The sequence below is a fragment of the Sprattus sprattus genome (assembly GCF_963457725.1).
Source record: "Sprattus sprattus genome assembly, chromosome: 1".
Taxonomy (NCBI): Eukaryota; Metazoa; Chordata; class Actinopteri; order Clupeiformes; family Clupeidae; genus Sprattus; species Sprattus sprattus.
In genome coordinates this window covers 12,855,474-12,870,515 of record NC_137920.1, presented here as the reverse complement: position 1 = coordinate 12,870,515, position 15,042 = coordinate 12,855,474, and the positions used below count along the sequence as shown (strand labels likewise).

The 15,042-nt window shown below is 37.8% G+C and overlaps 2 protein-coding genes across 2 annotated transcripts in view; both read left to right on the top strand.

The window, feature by feature from the left end:
* The window catches only part of LOC308367435 (uncharacterized protein), a gene marked incomplete at both ends in the record, with an annotated part of 41,410 nt that overhangs the window by 16,785 nt on the left and 9,583 nt on the right, over positions 1-15,042 (top strand). Inside the window, 4 exons of the mRNA XM_080841344.1 lie at positions 4,702-6,466; positions 8,654-8,824; positions 11,543-11,716; positions 12,182-12,228. Coding sequence (XP_080697470.1) covers positions 4,702-6,466; positions 8,654-8,824; positions 11,543-11,716; positions 12,182-12,228 — 2,157 coding nt within the window. The remainder of the gene's footprint in view (positions 1-4,701; positions 6,467-8,653; positions 8,825-11,542; positions 11,717-12,181; positions 12,229-15,042) is intronic.
* On the top strand, positions 13,676-14,857 carry LOC308362904 (stonustoxin subunit beta-like; the record flags this gene model as incomplete). The annotated part of the gene is made up of 2 exons (XM_080835631.1): positions 13,676-13,688; positions 14,325-14,857. The coding sequence occupies 2 exons, from the start codon at positions 13,676-13,678 to the stop codon at positions 14,855-14,857; spliced, it is 546 nt and encodes a 181-aa protein (XP_080691757.1).

Sequence of the window (15,042 nt, the reverse complement as noted above, 5' to 3'; positions counted from 1 at the left end):
TGTTATGCTCACTTTAATATGTAATCCTCAAGTTTTTTTTATTTAAAAAAGAGAGTGAGTTTGTTAACTATGTATTTCTGGTTATAATACTTTTACTTTGATAGGGACCGGATGTTGTACCTGAGAGGGGGATTGGGTGTGTGGTACGGATTTACTTGAAGTTGAACCAGTAAATGGAGTTAAAGAAACAAGGTGTTTTCTCTGAGTTTACACATAAAACATCTATGTCAGTCCATTGGGGTGTGTGTGTGTGTGTGTGTGTGTGTGTGTGTGTGTGTGTGTGTGTGTGTGTGTGTGTGTGTGTGTGTGTGTGTGTGTGTGTGTGTGTGTGTGTGTGAGAGAGAGAGAGAGAGAGAGAGAGAGAACGATAGAGAATGAGGCCCATTTTCCCCCTCCACATGCCCCCGCTCGCCAAGCGAAGTTACCCGATTTAGATGCACCTTTTTCGGACTAGCCACAGGCACTGGGTGGGGGAATAGCCCGATAGCTTAGCATATCTGCCATGCAATTCTAATGGTAATGCTACCTAGCTTGGTATGCTAACTGTCGGTAGCCTATACATCGTGAAATCAACCAAAATACTGATGTCACTGGCTTTAATTTGATAATGGCATGTTAGTAGTACATTTAATATCAATACATTTGTTTAATTACAGTGCATGAAATGCCCTGTATTGTTATTCCTAGGCTTCTTCTTCTTCTTATTCTTGTTACCTTTTTCTGCGATTAATTCAGCCCGAACCACTTAACGTAGAAACTTCATTCAAACTTTGTCGCGTAGGTCTTGTAAACGACACTTATGCTATGTATTTTTCACTTTTCTAAACTTTATACTTTTTAAAATATTAAAGAAAAACGAATATAAATTTCTCCCATTGACTTACATTGGGCCATTATGACATCATAATAGGGTCTTTAACTGCTTGCACCTGTGCTTTACTCTGCCGTGCTAAGGCAAAAGACCGTAACTTCAAGTTTGGTCAAAAATGAGTTTTTGACGTATTTGTAAAATATCAGCAGTAATTAAACAAATGTACTGATATTAAATGTACTACTAACATGCCATTATCAAATTAAAGCCAGTGACATCAGTATTTTGGTTGATTTCACGATGTATAGGCTACCGACAGTTAGCATACCAAGCTAGGTAGCATTACCATTAGAATTGCATGGCAGATATGCTAAGCTATCGGGCTATTCCCCCACCCAGTGCCTGTGGCTAGTCCGAAAAAGGTGCATCTAAATCGGGTAACTTCGCTTGGCGAGCGGGGGGATGTGGAGGGGGAAAATGGGCCTCATTCTCTATCGTTCTCTCTCTCTCTCTCTCTCTCTCTCTCTCACACACACACACACACACACACACACACACCCCAATGGACTGACATAGATGTTTTATGTGTTTCATGTGACAATTCAAGTTCATTGTTTTATGTGCTTAATGTGATAATTCAATGGTGTGTGTGTGTGTGTGTGTGTGTGTGTGTGTGAGATAATCATTGTATTGGTAATTGTGATAAATTAAATAGTATTACTACTGATTAATTAATAGGGTCATTATTCCATTGTTATCATACCACTGAGCTTTAACATAGAAGTTACTGCCTTCTGCCTTAGTATGCTTCACTGACACCTGTGCCAAATCCAAAGAACCTCTTCTCTCTCTGTCCCTCTCAATTTAACTGTAACTAGGAACATTAAGACACCATCCATTCTCTATTTTTTTCTCTCCATCTCTCCATCTTTCTCTCTGTCAACTTTCTCTCACACTCAATCTCTCTTCTTCACTCCATTTTTATCTCCTTTTTTCAATATGTTCACTCTCTCTTTATCTCTTCATCCAGAGCCACTCTTGTTCACTCTTCTTTCCTTCTTCCACTCTTCTTTCCTTTCTTATTTTCTTCTTCCATTTTTCTTTCCTTCTTCCACTCTTCTTGCCTTTCTTTTTTCCTTCATCCACTCTTCTTTCCTTCTTCCACTTTTCTTTCCTTTCTTCACTCTTCTTTCCTTCTTACACTCTTCTTTCCTGCTTTCACTCTTCTTTCTTTCCTTATTTCCTTCTTCCACTCTTCTTTCCTTCCTTCACTCTTCTTTCCTTTCTTCTTTCATTATTTCACTCTTCTTTCTTTTCTTCTTTCCTTCTTCCACTCTTCTTTCCTTTCTTCACTCTTCTTTCTTTTCTTCTTTCCTTCTTTCACTCTTCTTTCCTTTCTTCTTTCCCTCTTCCACTCTTCTCTCCTTTCTTCACTCTTCTTTCCTTTTGTCTTTCCTTCTTCCACTCTTCTTGCCTTTCTTTTTTCCTTCATCCACTCTTCTTTCCTTCTTCCACTTTACTTTCCTTTCTTCACTCTTCTTTCCTTCTTACACTCTTCTTTCCTTTCTTCTTTCCTTCTTTCACTCTTCTTTCTTTTCTTCTTCCTTTCCTAACCTTTGCATTTCATGCACTGGTATTTCCTTCAGGAAATGCATTTTCTAGTTACTGCTGATATTTTACAAATACGTCAAAAACTCATTTTTGACCAAACTTGAAGTTATGGTCTTTTGCCTTAGCACGGCAGAGTAAAGCACAGGTGCAAGCCAGTTTAAAGACCCTATTATGATGTCATAATGGCCCAATGTAAGTCAATGGGAGAAATTTATATTCGTTTTTCTTTAATATCTTAAAAAGTATAAAGTTTAGAAAAGTGAAAAATACATAGCATAAGTGTCGTTTACAAGACCTACGCGACAAAGTTTGAATGAAGTTTCTACATTAAGCGGTTCGGGCTGAATTAATCGCAGAAAAAGGTAACAAGAATAAGAAGAAGAAGAAGCCTAGGAATAACAATACAGGGCATTTCATGCACTGTAATTACTGGCAACGAATCGAAATTTTCCCATTGACTTACATTGGGCCATTATGACATCATAATAGGGTCTTTAAACTGGCTTGCACCTGTGCTTCACTGACAGCTGCGCCAAATCAAAGGAACCTCTTCTCTGTCCCTCTAAATTTAACTGTAACTAGGAACATTAAGACACCTTCCATTCTCTACTTTTTTTCTCTCCATCTCTCCATCTTTCTCTCTATCCCTCTCAGTCTACTTTCTCTCACACTCAATCTCTCTTCTTCACTCCATTTTTATCTCCTTTTTTCAATATTTTCACTCTCTTTTTCTCTTTCACTTTTCTTTCCTTTCTTCTTTCCTTCTTTCACTCTTCTTTCCTTTTCTTCTTTCCTTCTTCAACTATTATTTCCTTCTTTCACTCTTCTTTCCTTTCTTCACTCTTCTTTCTTTTCTTCTTCCACTCTTCTTTCCTTTCTTCACTCTTCTTTCTTTTCTTCTTTCTTTCTTTCACTCTTCTTTCCTTCATCCTCTCTTCTCTCCTTTCTTCACTCTTCTATCATTTCTTCTTTCCTTCTTCCACTCTTCTTTCCTTCTTTCACTCTTCTTTCTTTTCGTCTTCCTTTCCTAACTTTTGCATTTCATGCACTGGTATTTCCTTCAGGAAATGCATTTTCTAGTTACATTCTTCAATCACTGTCTTTCACTGGTAGCCTATGACTTAAATAGAGAGCAGTACTGTAAGAGTGGAGACAACTCTTCAGGAACAATTACATCTCTGCCTTCTCTACACTCTATTACAATTATAAATAGTAAGAAGTCTGCAAGCCAAAAAGACTAAATTAACTAAATCAAATTTGTTTTCGTATTCAAGCATATTACTTAATTTGTTTGTCCAAATACAGCCTCTCTCCATCTACAGTGATCTAAATTACTCTAAGTTAGATTTTTTACTGACAGTTAACTGTTTTGAACAGAGTATCTAAACATCGGCAAAAAAATGATTTAGTTGCACAATGTTTTGCTGGTAGTGAACATTGACTGGGACAGGTATCCATTCATTTTGAAGAAGGTGTCACTGACTGCATTTGTATCTGCGTAAGCTTAGGGGCAGTTACCCACATTTTGGTTTACATGGTCTACTGGTATGCTCGATGTGTAAAGTGTTTTGGGAATGTGTACATGGCATTGATACGACAGTTAAAATGAAAGAAAAGAATAATTAGCACATAACACAAAAATACTAATATTTTCTTGCAACATAAAAACTCATTCAACTTCACCTACTTGAATGGATTCAATAAATTATAGTAAGATTAATACATTATTTTTCTAATGTTTTAGTATTGATATTTTTGTCGAAAATGACCTGGCCTTTAATGTGTCATATTTACTACGTTCAACTGGGTGAAGAAGAAATCTAGAAGATTGCCATATTGCATTTACACAGGACTTCAAGTCAATTGGAGAATTAAATTATACACATTACATAATTTACTTAATTATCTTTGTGATTCAGTGGGATAATGAATTCATTCATTATTATAATTAAGCTGACCAAGCATTATGTATCACTGCAACATTATTACTTCAAGTAATATTTTAAAGTAGGTAAGGTGTAGGACCAAAAATGTCTTTCTAAATACTCACATGGTTCTTGGTAGGAGAAAGATTCCCCATCCCTGCTCTAGATTATCAGACAAAAAAAGTGCCATTTTAATGTGCCAAGAGTAACAGTAATGAAAAGCAAAAGGATATATGTGTCTGGAATGTCATTGATCATTTGGCTGAAGCAATCACAACTGAAAATCAATATTGTGATTTATCATAGATATGATACTTATACGTTTCTGTGATCATTTTTGTTGATGTTAAACAGCAGATGATGGCATGAGAAGAGTCATAGAAAAGCATAAAGCAAGTTTGAAGAGGAGGTTTTTGAACATATCTGAAGGCATCATCAAACCAGGAGCTGAGACACCCCTCAATAAGATCTACACAGAGCTCTACATCACAGAGGGAGAGAGTGAAGGGGTGAATAAAGAACATGAGGTTTGCCAGGTAGAGTCAGCATCCAGAGCACAAACCACAGAAGACACACCAATCAACTGCAATGACATCTTCAAGCCCTTACCTGGACAGGAGAAGAACATCAGAACTGTGATGACCAAAGGTGTGGCTGGTATTGGAAAAACAGTCTCAGTGCAGAAGTTCATTCTTGATTGGATAGATGGGGTAGCCAATCAGAATGTAGATTTTATGTTTCCCCTTACTTTTCGTGAGCTGAATTTGGTCAGCAGTGATCAGTATAGTCTTCACAAGCTCTTGCTTGACTTCCACCCTGAACTGAAAGAGCTGAAGGATGGTGAAGAATACAAAGACTGTCAGGTTGTGTTCATCTTTGATGGTTTGGATGAGAGTCGACTCCATCTGAATTTCCAAGAGAACGTTAAATTATCTGATGTAAAACAAACTTCATCAGTGGATGTTCTTATAACAAGCCTCATTCAGGGAACTCTGCTTCCCTCTGCACACATCTGGATTACCTCACGGCCAGCAGCAGCTAGTCAAATTCCTGCCCAGTGCATCAATCAGGTGACAGAAGTACGAGGGTTCAATGACCCACAGAAGGAAGAGTACTTCAGGAAGAGAATCAGTGATGAGAAACAGGCCAACAGAATCATCTCACACATTAAGACATCCAGGAGTCTCCACATCATGTGCCACATTCCAGTCTTCTGTTGGATTGCAGCCACTGTACTTCAGCAGATGCTGGACAAGACGAAATACATTCCAAAGACTCTGACTGAAATGTTCATACACTTTCTACTCATCCAGATCACCAAAAAGAATCAGAAATATCAAAGTGGAAAACAGACAAAGAAAGAGCAGCTTCTGAAATCAAAGGAAGGCATTATACTGAAGCTGGCAAAACTGGCTTTCAAGAATCTAGAGAATGGTAATGTCATATTTTACGAAGAAGACCTGAAAGAGTATGGTATTGATGTCAGTGAAGCTTCAGTGTACTCCGGTATGTGCACTGAAATCTTCAAGGAAGAATCTGTGTTTCATCAGAGCAAGGTCTACTGCTTTCTCCATCTGAGCATCCAGGAGTTTCTGGCAGCACTTCATATCTTTGTCTCCTACAGCAATCAGATGGAGACCATGGGGACATTTTTCTGCTTGGAAGAGTCGCTAAAGTTGGCAGTAACCAACGTTTTGGAAAGCAGGAATGGACACCTGGATCTTTTCCTTCGCTTCCTTATGGGTATATGTCTGGAGAGCAATCAGAGACTTTTGGGAGGTCTACTGAACCACAAACACAACAGCTCAGAGAGCGTAAAGAAAATGTGTCAGTACATTAAGGAGCTCAATAAAGAGGATCTCTCTCCTGAAAGATGCATCAGTCTTTTGCAGTGCTTATCTGAAGTGAATGATCATTCCATGCATGAAGACATTCAAGAGTACCTGAATTCACCAAAGGGCTTAAAGCAGAAGTTGTCTCCTGCTCACTGTTCAGCACTGGCCCACATGCTTCTGATGTCTGAGGAGGTGCTGGATGAGTTTGACCTGAAGACATACAACACATCAGATGAGGGACGCAGGAGACTGATCCCAGCCTTGAGGTGCTTCAGAAAGGCACAGTGAGTTTCATCCTCTTAAATTAATAAATGCCCCAACAAATGAGGCATCAATTGACACCAGGTGTTTTTCAGCTCATATAATGTCTGTTGGTGCAATGTAATACTGTTGCCCAAATATAAATATAAACCCATTCACTGTTGCTCTGCCAACACTGAGTTTAGGTCTAAATTTAGATCACTCTCCCAAGTTTTGGATAAACTGACTACGGCTCACACAAAGGGGAGGCAGTTAAACACGTTAGCTATCAGGGAAAATAATTGTATTAACACTTCCAACCCCAAGGGCTTTTTTTGACTCTGTTAGGTAGTTTGCCATGCCTGATATTTTTGTATATTCCATCTAACTAAAAACCATGAGGCAAAAGTGGCATTTATGATTATATTCTAGAACAACTGAGCAATAATACAATGAGACTAAAAGGAATGTAGTAAAACAAAGCTTTGTATTAAAATGAAATATAAAGACACTAAAATGATATCTAGTTTCAGAGGTTCTCAGACTTTGTACAAAAACACATGGTAATCATTTTGGAAGTTTTCTTTTTTACTCTGCACCTTGTAAACAAAGGTGTTTGCTCCAAAAAGGTGAGTTTAGCATTAAAACAGTGTGTGTGGTTTCTATACTAAGTATAAGTAATTTAGAAAGTGACTTTTCTTCACTTAGACCACTATGCATATTAATGAGAAAGGTGTGAACATTCTGGTACACCTCGGTCAAAGACAATGGCCAGCAGGTAATGGCCCTTGAATGTCTTTGTGGCCCTCTCCCCCCTACAGGGTTTCTTGACACATCATGACCCAATAGTAATCACTGAATTACCATTCCCTTATCATATGAATGGTTGTCATTTGCTAATGGGCAGGTCGTAGGCTCCTGAAATCTCACTCACAGACTGAAATGTGCAAAGGATGAGTTATATTCTCCTTACGAAGTGATTATTCATATTTTAGTTTCAAAAGAAAAGGGTTCAATGGTGCTGTAGGTGTTAGTTTTATGTTTGTAGGTCAAAAACTCACAGAGATTTTAAAATATATTAATACAAATATCACCAAGTTCCCCACGGGGCACCTTGGGGCTAGAAGGGTTAACACTAACATAACAAAAGCCAGAAAAGAGGGTCCATGGGAATATGGATACATGAAAAGGAAAAGAAGGAAACATTTGGTGGGGATGTTTGTTCTTCTTAGGTTGTGCAAGTTTGTACAATGAAATACAGAGAGAAGTCCAAATACAAATAATAATTTCTTCACTGTTCTTCTACAAAAGAAACTCTTTTCCACAATTTTCTGATGAAATGCTATATTATACAACTATATTCTTGTGTTCACAAAATATAGCTGTGCTTTGATCATGTAAATTAATTTGTAATGTTTAAGAGTTTGAAGTTGTCAAAAACGTATTGCATTGTAAAATGTTTGTTTTGCCATGCTGTCTTGTAGACTTGATGGGTGTAACCTTAACCGGGTGTCATGTGAAACAGTGAAGAGATCTCTGCAGTCTGGCAACTCCTTGATACAGCTGGATCTGAGTTGCAATGCCTTAGGAGATTCTGGAGTTCAGATTCTTTCTTCAGGACTAACTAGTCCTCACTGTAAACTGCAAACCTTGAGGTTTGTAGACATCTTTATATCTACCTCATGTATTCAATGAGGCCTTAGATCATTGGGAGCATTCCTGTGTAACATCAGCAGTTGATCACATTTCATATGTGGGTAAAGCTGAGAATCAATGCAAACATGCTGCCATCTCCCCACTATTTTACTGTGTCTGTTCCTATTCCTGAGGTAGAGTCCATGATTCTTATCCCATACACTTGTTTTAAAAAGTCAGTGAATTGCTCAATGTAGGTCCTCTAGCTGTCTGCCCAAAAGTCTCCAGTGTATGTCCACAGTCCAGGCTTTGTAAATGGGTAACAAATATACCATCAATCAACCTTTTGTGAAACATCATCACCAAATCATGCATCTTTTAACCTATTGTTTTTATAAAATATAAATGTCAAGGTTTATAAAACAAGCAATATTGTCATAAGCTGTTGTGTACTCTGTTACATATGTAAATGTTCTTCATTATTCACAAGTGGTGCTTTCAGACTTTGCCAATGATACACCTATTGCCTGCATTCCATAAATACTGTGATGTAAGTTGTAGAACACCATGGTCTCATTTCTGATGTATTATTACAGACTTGGTGACTGTAAACTTAGTGGTGAATCCTGCAAGATTGTGGCCTGTGTTCTGCAGTCGGTAAACTCCCTAGCAGAACTTGATCTGAGTCACAATGATCTTGAAGATTCTGGAGTCCAGCTTCTGTGTAAGGGACTGGTCAGTCCTTATTCTGAACTTCAGATATTAAGGTTGGTGTTAAACGTCATCCTACTTTAAGGAAATTGTTGTTTGATAATCTTCATATCATATTAATATTTGTATCATATTATTAACATAATTAACCCTCTATACCCCGATATAATTCTAGAACACTGCAGCAAAATCCCACGACAAACAGATAATTCCTTCTTTTTTTGTTGTTCTGTAAACAAACAGTTACAGTTGGAAAACAAAATTAAATTTACAATTACAAGTTTGTTTTGTTTGAAAGGGCATACATTCTTTGTTAATATGATATCAAATATGTATTAGTGACTTCTACAAATATTAAAATACAAATCATTACATACAACCTAAAGTTCAAATTCATAAGTTTTGAACCGTACAGCAGATGTAGTTATTATATTTAATATATTCTTAATGTATTTAATTAGTATTTGTTATATATTTTGTAAATAAATGAATAAATATTAAAATAAATATTAAAATATTAACACTACTTAACCATACAGATTACCAACATGTTTGCTAATTTGGTGGAAAACACCTAACTTTATACCTCTTCAAAAGCATCCTGGTGCAATACATTTGTGGAGGAGGTGAAGGTGTTTGTGATGATAAACATCATCATGGGTATCCATCATATACCCTCTTTTCTTGACTACTGTTCATCTGATCCAGCCTTACAAGTGTCCTATGTGGCAGACACCAATGCCATGGAATAAGTATGAGGAGTTATGCAGGTATCTACCCTGTTCAAACCCAGGGATAGCAGACTCTGGTAACAAGCTTCAGAAAGTGAGACCATTACAGTTTTTTCCAATCATTTTCACACTTGGTTCAATACCATGTACTCTTTCTTAAAACACTTAACACATCCAGCAGTAGACTAACTAAATGGGATATTTTTCCATTGCTTAGATACAAAATGCAGTCAATGACCACTTCCAAAATTCATGGATACCTGTCTCAGTCAATGTTCACCACCAGCAAAATGCTGTGCAACTACAGCATTTTTTTCAAGATATTTAGATACTCTGTTCAAAACAGTTAACTTTAGTTTTTTAACCAGACACAATTTAGATCACTGTAGATGGAAAGATGCTGTATTTTCAGACAAATTAAATTATACACTTGACATAAGACAGATTTAATTTTTACATAAATGTATATAGTTTACATCTTGATTGGAATTTAGTTTACATCTTTGTTTTGTTTGTTTTGCAGCCTTGCTACCAACTATACTGCTGTACAGCATTTGCGTTGAAATGTACATGCATGTAAAATATAGATGTACTGTAGGTGTCAATGAAGACATTTTCCCACTATTACTGCTGCATATGAAAGTCATGGGCCATCAATGAGACAAAGTGACCCAAAAAGGGAACTAAAACAAACATGTCTATCCAAAGTGATTCACACTATCATCTTTCATTGCCCAGGAATTGAACCCAGGTCAGATACTTGTTAGCCAACAACACTAACCACTGTACCACTTATCACACCTGGCAATCTCGCCACACAAAACTTATATATACAAACCAACGGAAAAGTTTGTTTTTACAGTTTTTTCCAATCATTTTCACTCGTCTCAAATACCATGTACACATTCCCAAAACACTTAACCCATCGAGCATACCAGTAGACTATGTGAGGGTAGTAACGGATTTAAAGTCAGACTAGACTACAGACTGTAATGTCAGACTACCTATACAAACACCACCACTTGTAAGCTGACAACTTTCCATCTTCAATTCCGTCAGTGAGAAACCTACTATGTCCTACTGAAGCTTCCTTATGCTCATCCTCTTGCTGTTCATCTCCCCCCATGTCCTCACTTCTCTTTGCTGCCACAGCACCCTCACTCATTTCTCTACCCTCAGATGAGGTGGAACAACTGACATCCTGACATATAAAAGAAAAAAAACTATAAAGAAAAGATTACATGTTTAGGGAGTGAACTAGCTCAAAACCTCAAAATTGACCACTGCAAATGTTTTTGCCTGCCGTGTCTCGCCTTAAGAATCAGACCCCGTTCATTCCTTGGTACTCATCTGCTGCAACCTATATCCATTGTGATTTTAGTGTCTCGCAAGTGGTGCAGTTAGTTTTTATTAGTTTGCCTTCAATCTTATTTTTTTCAATTATATTGACTTATTAGAATTTTAAAAACTGCAAGTATATATGTTTTTTTTATAAGGATTTACTATTAAGCATCTTCAAGTCAAAAGACACCATTTAGCATTTCTTTTTGTTGATGTTTTTTTTTCCTTGTTTTGATTCTTAGGTAGTTAGATCACAGGTAGGTATTGACTGGGTGGTTCTAGGCCCAGTCTTCAGCGTTGCTTTAAAATACAGGCAAACTATTTTACATTCCAAAGTAACTCACAAATGGACCTTAAGTACATTTCTTTAGTTTTTCTGGAGGTAGTCTTTTAACATAGAGGACAGTCTACTGTTTTGAGTGTTAGTGATGGTGAAAGAGTGACTATTTCCTACACACCCAATTTATGACAGTTATTTTATTCATTTTTAACTAATTTTTTTCTCATTGATCTCACCAGCAGAGCCTGGTAGCACTCTTGTAAAGTTGGTTATTGGAACTAAGTTTGCACTGAAGGAAGGGAACACGTGGATTCATTCAGAAATTCACAAAAACGAACAAACAAGCAAAAAAATCTGTTCTCACTCTCTCTATCTTTCTCTCTCTCTCTTACTCTTTCTTTCACTCATTTTCTCTTTCTAAGGCTGTCTGGTTCTCTCATCTCAGAGGAAGGCTGTGGATTTCTGGCTTCAGCTCTGACTTCAAACCCCTCTCATCTAAAAGAGCTGGATCTGAGCTACAACCATCCTGGAGAATCAGGACTAAAGCTGTTATCTGCTAGACTAGAGGATCCTCACTGTAAACTGGAGACACTTAAGTATGTACAGATAATCTGCACATGAAGTACATCTGTAGTACAGAGAAACTCCACATACATGAATTCCTGTAGATGCATTATCACCCTTCTCATAGTCTATTTTAATTTGAAGATTTAGAAAGTAACGGCATGTCCTAGACAACCTGGTGGAGAAGCCTACATATACTGTAGAACGTGATAGGACTGGAGAGGAGAGCTTTTAGTTAACTGTTGGTATGATGGTCATTTTAAACAGATGGAGGAAAAAAGATGGATAGCATATTCTGTTGATCCACAATCTACTGTATGCTACTTCTAAAGCAATCTTTTAGTTAACTGTTAGTAGGATGGGTAATTGGGCATGTACGTTCATGTGCAAACCAATGAACCAAAAGAGATGGATGGCCTGATCATGAGATTTGTGTGTGTGTGTGTGTGTGTGTGTGTGTGTGTGTGTGTGTGTGTGTGTGTGTGTGTTTCTCCCAGTGTGGACCACTGTACCGAAATCAGACTCAGACCAGGGGCACAGAAATGTAAGTTATAAGTTGTTTCTCCAAATGTTAATGTTAAGACCCAAATGTTTCTCCAAATGTTAATGTTAAGCATAAAAAAAATATGTAAAAAACTGTTTTTTTAAATACATACTGTATACATATATTTTTTTAAGTCAGATGATGTTGTAAGAGTCTTCTGATGCAGATAATGAAGGAATCATTTAAAAAATATGTTTTTGTACTTTTTTAGGGAAACGTTGTAATAATGCAACCAGTGGCGGTTCTGCATGGAATTACGCCCCGGGCGATACCCCCTCTGAGCGCCCCCCCCTTGTCCGCTACCTTGTCCACTTGAGCATCCTTCAATAGCTTTATCGATAATGTAATAGACTACTCTGTTAAAGATGTATTACATTTCCTTCTGGATGAATAAAGTATCTATCTAACTATCTATCTATCTATACTCTGCTCACTACTACCTTCACCAGTTGGATAAGTTGATGCAATTAGTGGTCTCCTTCCACCAATTAACCTTGCCCTAGGTGACCACATAATCATTCTGTATTACCTATTTTTATAAGCCATTTCACACAATTCAGAAAAACTAAAAGTATAGGGTAATTATAATGTTTATTGGGAGACCCAGAGCTGAACTGCCCGCCGCCCCCTCTCTCTTTCCCCCTTTCACCAAGGATTGCGCTGCACCTTCTTAGCGAGCAGGGGCGCCTGCAGCTGCAGGGGGCGCCAATTTGCCAATTCCTCACGCAGTGATATGATATATAATAGAAAAGTGCTTTGCGGCCCAGATTATTATTATTTTATTTTTTTTAAGTGCTCGTGCCGCCCCCCACGTGTCATGAAAAAGTGCCGCCCCGGGTCGCCCGTGCCTAAAACCGCCACTGATTGCAACGTTGGGAGCAGAATTCCAGCATTTGACCCAAGTCATATTTTTATGAATCATAATTTATTTTAAAAAGATACAAACTGAATAAAATGTCTTATAAAATAGAATGAAAACGTAAAAGAATCAGTGTTCATGGTTTACTTGCAATGCTGGTGTCATTCTGAAATGGAAATAATAGTTAGAGAATGTTCAAGTATAACTAATTCCAATGCAATTTAATCCTATTCAGGCAACACATTTTTTTTTATTTATCCTGTATCTGAACATGCAAGAAGTGTAATGTCTCCATGTAGTGTGCAAAGTGCACATGCTATTTTAGCTACCATTTTCACCCCCAACATTGTAAAATTGCAACAATGACATAAGAAGCTGAAAATCTAATGTGATGCATTAATTCCACAAAAACTTAGCATTTACATCATCTACATATTTTAACAATCACCAAAAGATTTCATGGAATTTGCTTACTTCAATGTTGATATATTCAGTTGAATGAAACAATGAGATGTGCTTCAAGGAAAGTTTGCAGGTAGAGTGAGTTCATGGCCTTATGGACACACCTATATATACATTTATAATCCAATGGCATTGCAAGGCAAGACAATAGGACCCATAGACTATGTGAATGTGGTCTTTCCCTAAAAAAAAAACGTTTTTATAAATGTGTTTTTGGAGAGATAAAAGTGACGTTGTAATACTACAACAAGGGGTCTTGAGTGCCTTCAACCTGCACTTGACAGAATTAGATTTGAAAATTAATATATAAGATTTCTCATTTGTTGGTTATTTCAGTTTTGACAAAATCAAAAACTGACTCTGGAACTTGGCTGCTTGGCCCTAATGATATGGACAAAGAACACAAAACATTCAGTCGGTCTAAACATTAAATTAAATCTAAGGTTTTTATTTTGAGGAAAGGTTGTTAGATGGCGAACAATTGTGCCAGCATACTCGTACAACTGATATAGCGGGGAGAATTTCACTATAGTTTTTTGTTTACATTGGATGCAATACAAATTGTTACCTTCCCGCAAACGTTGTAACTGCAAACGTAATAACTAGGCAACAGTTTTGTTCTGAAGTTATTAAGTTTGTGGGATTATTATGTTTAAAAAGTACAGATTTGTATTACGTTAGTGGTAACATCTGTAACATATGTGTGTGTGTGTTAGTCAGAAGCAGCCGTCACTACCCATATTCTGATGATGTTGTTCTCTCCTCTTGTCTGCAGATGCCTGTGAGCTCACACTGGACCTAAACACAGCACACAGACTTCTCTCTCTCTCTGAGGGGAACAGAAAGGTGACACGTGTGAATGAGGATCAGCTATATCCTGACCACCCAGAGAGATTTGACGGGTGGTATCAGGTGTTGTGTAGAAAGGGTCTGTCTGGACGCTGCTACTGGGAGTCTGAGTGGACTGGGCGTGGGGCTACTATAGGAGTGGCGTATAAAAGCATCAAGAGGAAAGGAGAGAGTGATGACAGTGTACTCGGATATAATGACAAGTCCTGGAGTCTGCACTGCTCTCCTGGCAGTTACTCTGCCAGGGACAATGAACACACTATCATACCAGTCCCCTCCTCCCACTCAAGGAGAGTAGGAGTGTACCTGGACTGGCCGGCCGGCACTCTGTCCTTCTACAGCGTCTCCTCTGACACACTCACCCACCTGTACACCTTCCACTCCACATTCACTGAACCCCTCTATCCTGGGTGTAGGATTTATTCTGACTCCTCAGTGTCCCTGTGCCAGATCACATGACCTCCCCATGCTTTATGGAAAACAGGAGTCACCCACTCCTATTCATACATGTGTGATTCTGTGATGTTATGGAAAAGGTGATATTTGTATTCTGTTTATACACCACTGCTTTGATGATACTGAGCCAGTCACTGCGGTTACATGTGTCCGGATTTCAGGCTTTATCTGATTTAAATAGAAGATCC